Source organism: Hippocampus comes, unplaced genomic scaffold (assembly GCF_001891065.2).
Source record: "Hippocampus comes isolate QL1 unplaced genomic scaffold, H_comes_QL1_v1.1 scaffold255, whole genome shotgun sequence".
Lineage (NCBI taxonomy): Eukaryota > Metazoa > Chordata > Actinopteri > Syngnathiformes > Syngnathidae > Hippocampus > Hippocampus comes.
In genome coordinates, this window is record NW_017806034.1 from 354381 (window position 1) to 360600 (window position 6220).

A 6220-nucleotide genomic window follows, 5' to 3' on the forward strand; every position below is an offset into this window, starting at 1 on the left:
GTGTTTGTGTGTGTGTGTGTGTGTGTGTGTGTGTGTGTGTGTGTGTGTGTGTGTGAATGAGATTGTGTCACACAACCTGTGTGTTTGTGCCTCCCCTCCAAATAAGACACACAATAGGCCAGCAGATTCCCAAAAGTTGTCGCCGGCAAAATGCAAATCAGCAGACGTAGTTGTGTTCCTCCCCCGCCAGTGGACCGAAACAAATTAGCTAATTAAAACAGTGATGGCTAATTTGTGCCATTGCGTGGCCTAACACAGCTATAACTTTTCTGATGCTACATTATTTACTCGGCGTTACTCTGCCGCCGCCACCGTTTTGTTTGCATCCGGCACACTGCAGTGGCTCCTCCTCTATAAAACGGATGCTATTGAGTCTGCTTATTCCGCTTGCTTAATACGTTTCTGGCCCTTTACAACCGAAGATAACGTGTTGTGAAAAAAAGACTACTGGCTTTTCTCAATTCATGGCTGCCTCTTGAGCCTCTTTAACACAAGTTTTTTTCAGAAAACCAGTCAGTCGGTGCTCTCCTCGTACATCTGTCTCACCGTGCAATGTGGGTCATTGTAGTGTTGTGCCAACAGCTCAATTTTGTATCCGTACCTTTCTCTCAAGATGGGTGTGTGTGTATGCGTGTGCGTGTGTGTGTGTGAGAGACTGACTGCAACCAAAGTTGACTGCATCTTTGTCAGTGCAAGGCTGCAAGCAAAGTGGAAAAGATACACTTTTGCCATTTTTTGTTAAGGGAAACAACATTAAACGTGTGTGCATGTTGGGGGGGTAGTCTCTTGTGCGACAGCCACTGTGTCGGCGTCGGGAGCTCCTGCGAGAGTCCTTTGCCGAAGCGGAAGGAGAGTTTGTATTTGCCCGATTCATCGACTCGGACAACACGGAGACCATCGCAGAGTTCCTGGAGCAGTCTGTCCGAGGTTTCCATTTATTTGTGTGTCAGTTTGTGTGATGCCTCACACACCCTGACAACTTTGTGTGTGTGTGTGTGTGTGTGTGTGTGTGTGTGTGTGTGTGTGTGCGTGTGCGTGTGTGTGTGCGCGCGCAGACTCGTGCGAAGGCTTGATGGTGAAGACTCTGGAGAAGGACGCCACCTATGAAATCGCCAAACGCTCCCATAACTGGCTCAAGGTGAGCACGCCCTCCGTTCACAAGCCTTAACGGTCCAGAAGGTGACTGCTTTTACAAGGGACCCATAATAGCCATCCAGTGAATGCGGGTCAGGAGTCCTGCAGTGCTTCTTTCCCTTGGGAAAAAAATAGAACCAAAATTCTGCTCGAGTAGTCAGTTGCCACAAAATTCAATGGCCATGTCTGCAATGGAAAGGCGCACAAAAAGCTTGAAGGACTGTGGACGAAAACTATCCCCAGTTCCGCCATGTTGCTCCCAAAATGCACTTGTTGGCCATTTTTAGTGGTCTTCTGTCAAATTTGTCACATTGGCAACAGTACATTGCAAACTTTTTTTAGATTTCATCAATGAAATATTGGGAAAAACCAACATGAAGTCAACCACTTTGCTTTGAAAACTTCAATTTTCACTTCCGGCGGCGCTACATTAATGTAGCGCTTCTGGAGGAAGAAGCTGTTTCTTGTCAAATTTGAACTCGGTGTAATAGACCGATGGTTAGTTTTAGTTTTGAGATTTTCTACAATGGAAGCAAAAATGAGCAGGATGTCAGCCATTTTGCTTTGAAACAGCAATATTTAGTGTTTTTAATGATTATTATTATTTTTTTAAATTCAATTTAAATTCAATTTAAATTCACACCCAGTTAAAATTTGGCAATGTGAGCCGATCATTGCCAAATTTTAACTGGGTGTGATTGGCCACAGTAATTTGGCAAGCTTTTGAGACTCAACAATGAATGTGGGCCAAAACAAGCTGTAAGTCGGCCATTTTCCTCCAAGTTGGCTCTCCAAACACAATCGCGTTTGAATTACACTTGTCCGTTCCTCTCGTGGAGCAACATATAGTGCAAGCGCCATCCAATTATTTTTATACGGCCGACGAACGAGTCACTTTTTCATCATGTGTCCCTACCCCGCAGTTGAAGAAGGACTACCTGGAGGGCGTGGGGGACACGGTGGACCTGTGCGTTATCGGCGCCTACCTTGGCAAAGGCAAGAGGACGGGGACATATGGCGGCTTCCTGCTAGCCTGCTACGACGAAGACAACGAGGAGTTCCAGTCGGTCTGCAAGGTGTGGGACTAGCACGACGACTACGTTCAGCATCTGTGCTAATACGCCCCTACAGTAGTACCTCACCTCAAGGCTAAACCATTAGAAGTTCCGCTACAAAAGTTTTATTTCCCCTTTTCCATTTTGTGGTGCTTAGCAAACCAGTTAGGCCCGAATAAACGGTACACACCGCATTGCCTTTTATCTTTGCTTCGAGACTTAGCCACATCAAACTTTGAATTTCTTTTGTCGTTTTGAGGCAGCAAACTATCAAGGCCTGATGAAATGTTTAGGAAACGGGATCTATTCTTCCATTTCTTCATGTTCAATTTCTTCGACTTTCTTTTGGCGGTTGGTTGGTACTCTTGGTGCTTTACCACCACCTTCTGTTCACAGGGGGGGGGTGGTGCACCAAAAACTATTCGCCTCTCGCCAAAAGAAAGTCAACGTTGCTTGGAAGCAGGGATTTGGGTGCCAGTCCCAGCTCTAATTTCAATGTATACGATTCGCACGAGTACAAGTGTGACTTAATGTCCAGAAAATCTGGTAGTTGGGCCTTAATAAGGATCGAGAACAAGTCTTTGAAATCCACCTAAACTCGTTAGCCAAACCACGAAGTTCCGGTACTTCCAAGTCCCGTTTCGATTTCTTCTTTAGCCCATTCAGGCGGCAACCTAATTTGGCCAAAAATAATGCCACCCTTATAGTTTTAAGATCTGTCGTGTCCTTAAGAGCTACATACCAAAACTGCCTCATGATAAAATATTTCGCCTGATCCCATCCGTCTCGGCTTTGGCGATTAAACGGATCGTCTCGAATTTGGTCGATTACCTTTCAGAAGCTGTTGATGTGGCGCACTGCTTCATCTCTGTGTGTTTTCCGTTTGTTTGGATTTTGTCAGATGCGGGGTGTTTGAGTGCTTTTTTTCCTCTCCTCTGTATGTTTCTTTGGCTCTTGTACGTGTGGTTGTGAAGTGTGTAAACAAGCACCATGAAGCGTAGGTTCCCTCCCGTCTTCGTACTCGACCCCCCCCCCCCAAAAAAAACCAAAAATTTAATCCCCCCACGCCCTCCAGGTAGTCCTTCTTCAACTGCGGGGTAGGGACACATGATGAAAAAGTGACTCGTTCGTCGGCCGTATAAAAATAATTGGATGGCGCTTGCACTATATGTTGCTCCACGAGAGGAACGGACAAGTGTAATTCAAACGCGATTGTGTTTGGAGAGCCAACTTGGAGGAAAATGGCCGACTTACAGCTTGTTTTGGCCCACATTCATTGTTGAGTCTCAAAAGCTTGCCAAATTACTGTGGCCAATCACACCCAGTTAAAATTTGGCAATGATCGGCTCACATTGCCAAATTTTAACTGGGTGTGATTGGCCACAGTAATTTGGCAAGCTTTTGAGACTCAACAATGAATGTGGGCCAAAACAAGCTGTAAGTCGGCCATTTTCCTCCAAGTTGGCTCTCCAAACACAATCGCGTTTGAATTACACTTGTCCGTTCCTCTCGTGGAGCAACATATAGTGCAAGCGCCATCCAATTATTTTTATACGGCCGACGAACGAGTCACTTTTTCATCATGTGTCCCTACCCCGCAGTTGAAGAAGGACTACCTGGAGGGCGTGGGGGACACGGTGGACCTGTGCGTTATCGGCGCCTACCTTGGCAAAGGCAAGAGGACGGGGACATATGGCGGCTTCCTGCTAGCCTGCTACGACGAAGACAACGAGGAGTTCCAGTCGGTCTGCAAGGTGTGGGACTAGCACGACGACTACGTTCAGCATCTGTGCTAATACGCCCCTACAGTAGTACCTCACCTCAAGGCTAAACCATTAGAAGTTCCGCTACAAAAGTTTTATTTCCCCTTTTCCATTTTGTGGTGCTTAGCAAACCAGTTAGGCCCGAATAAACGGTACACACCGCATTGCCTTTTATCTTTGCTTCGAGACTTAGCCACATCAAACTTTGAATTTCTTTTGTCGTTTTGAGGCAGCAAACTATCAAGGCCTGATGAAATGTTTAGGAAACGGGATCTATTCTTCCATTTCTTCATGTTCAATTTCTTCGACTTTCTTTTGGCGGTTGGTTGGTACTCTTGGTGCTTTACCACCACCTTCTGTTCACAGGGGGGGGGTGGTGCACCAAAAACTATTCGCCTCTCGCCAAAAGAAAGTCAACGTTGCTTGGAAGCAGGGATTTGGGTGCCAGTCCCAGCTCTAATTTCAATGTATACGATTCGCACGAGTACAAGTGTGACTTAATGTCCAGAAAATCTGGTAGTTGGGCCTTAATAAGGATCGAGAACAAGTCTTTGAAATCCACCTAAACTCGTTAGCCAAACCACGAAGTTCCGGTACTTCCAAGTCCCGTTTCGATTTCTTCTTTAGCCCATTCAGGCGGCAACCTAATTTGGCCAAAAATAATGCCACCCTTATAGTTTTAAGATCTGTCGTGTCCTTAAGAGCTACATACCAAAACTGCCTCATGATAAAATATTTCGCCTGATCCCATCCGTCTCGGCTTTGGCGATTAAACGGATCGTCTCGAATTTGGTCGATTACCTTTCAGAAGCTGTTGATGTGGCGCACTGCTTCATCTCTGTGTGTTTTCCGTTTGTTTGGATTTTGTCAGATGCGGGGTGTTTGAGTGCTTTTTTTCCTCTCCTCTGTATGTTTCTTTGGCTCTTGTACGTGTGGTTGTGAAGTGTGTAAACAAGCACCATGAAGCGTAGGTTCCCTCCCGTCTTCGTACCCCCCCCCAAAAAAAACAAAAACTTTAATCCCTGCTTTTTACCGCTGTGACTTTTATGTCTTTATCCACGGCAAAAGGATTTGTGGCTGCAATACTGCCAGCAAAACACAAAAAAAACCCACACATACATTGATACCTGCCAAACTGGAGATTTCCAGTCATGGTACACTGAACAAGTGTGTTTGTTGACATTTTTATGACCAAGTTGTACTCCATCCACATGATATCTTGTCTGCGTTTCTTCCAGATCGGGACTGGCTTCAAGGATGAAGACCTGGAGCAGCACCACAAGTTCTTGAAGGTAAAGCCGAAGAGACGAGTCTTCGGTTCAACTCAGTTCACAGGGGTGTCAAACTCATTTTTGTCGCGGGCCACATTTAGCGACCGTTTCCCTTGGAGGGCCGTTATGACCGTGAAACCATATAAAATAAGTCAACTACTGCAATGAGCGGTTTGGTAACAAGAAAATGCTGACAATATCTCGCTTATTTATTACAACAGGGGTGCCCAAACTTTGTGGACCGAAGATCGACTTTTCGATCAACCAACCTCCCGCGATCGATCCATTAGCGCGCAGGCACATACACACGCACGCCATGATGAGCAACAGCCTGACACGGAGGCATGCGACGCACTTTTGCAGCCTGTTAACTATCGTAGCTCACACGTACCGTATTAAAATGCTTCCCTCGGCCCTCTAGATTCCTATTCTTTGCCCGTGCCCTCGGTGAATTGTGCTCTACAAGAAACAAACTGAAAGAGAATAATGATAACGATGAAAGATAAAGCGCAAAAGCTCTGATCACAAGCTACAATTGCAGACTGCTGAGCATTAAAAACTTCCGGTGACGCAGGTCACTTGCCACCATAGGTTAAAGATTTACCTGCTTTATTTTATTTTTAGTTTTTTAATACTTTTTGTGAAAATGAGACTGATAGGATGATGGGTGCAGTGTACGTTAACACAAAAAAAATATATTACTAACATGCACAAAGACACACAGATGATTGGTTGTTTTTTTTCTCCTGGACGCCCCTCGGGATCGACTTGGGACCAGTCCGCGATCTCCCGGTTGATCGCGATCGACGTAATGGGCACCCCTCTATTACAATATGAGAAGTTGAAATTTTGGGACAGTTTTTAGCAATCATCGTCGAAGTTAACATTTGATTTGCTTTCGCGGGCCACATAAAATGAGGTGGCGGGCCAGATCTGGCCCCTGGGCCTTGAGTTTGACACCTGCACCTTAGGTGCAGTAACTGGGGGGTTGGTGGGG

At 45.8% G+C, this 6220-nt stretch overlaps 1 protein-coding gene across 1 annotated transcript in view; it reads left to right on the forward strand.

Moving 5' to 3' along the window:
• Nucleotides 1-6220, forward strand: part of lig1 (ligase I, DNA, ATP-dependent) — a 35973-nt gene that overhangs the window by 22901 nt on the left and 6852 nt on the right. The window contains exons 21-23 of the mRNA XM_019892869.1: nt 1056-1138; nt 2058-2210; nt 5191-5244. Of these exons, the coding sequence (XP_019748428.1) occupies nt 1056-1138; nt 2058-2210; nt 5191-5244 (290 nt within the window). The remainder of the gene's footprint in view (nt 1-1055; nt 1139-2057; nt 2211-5190; nt 5245-6220) is intronic.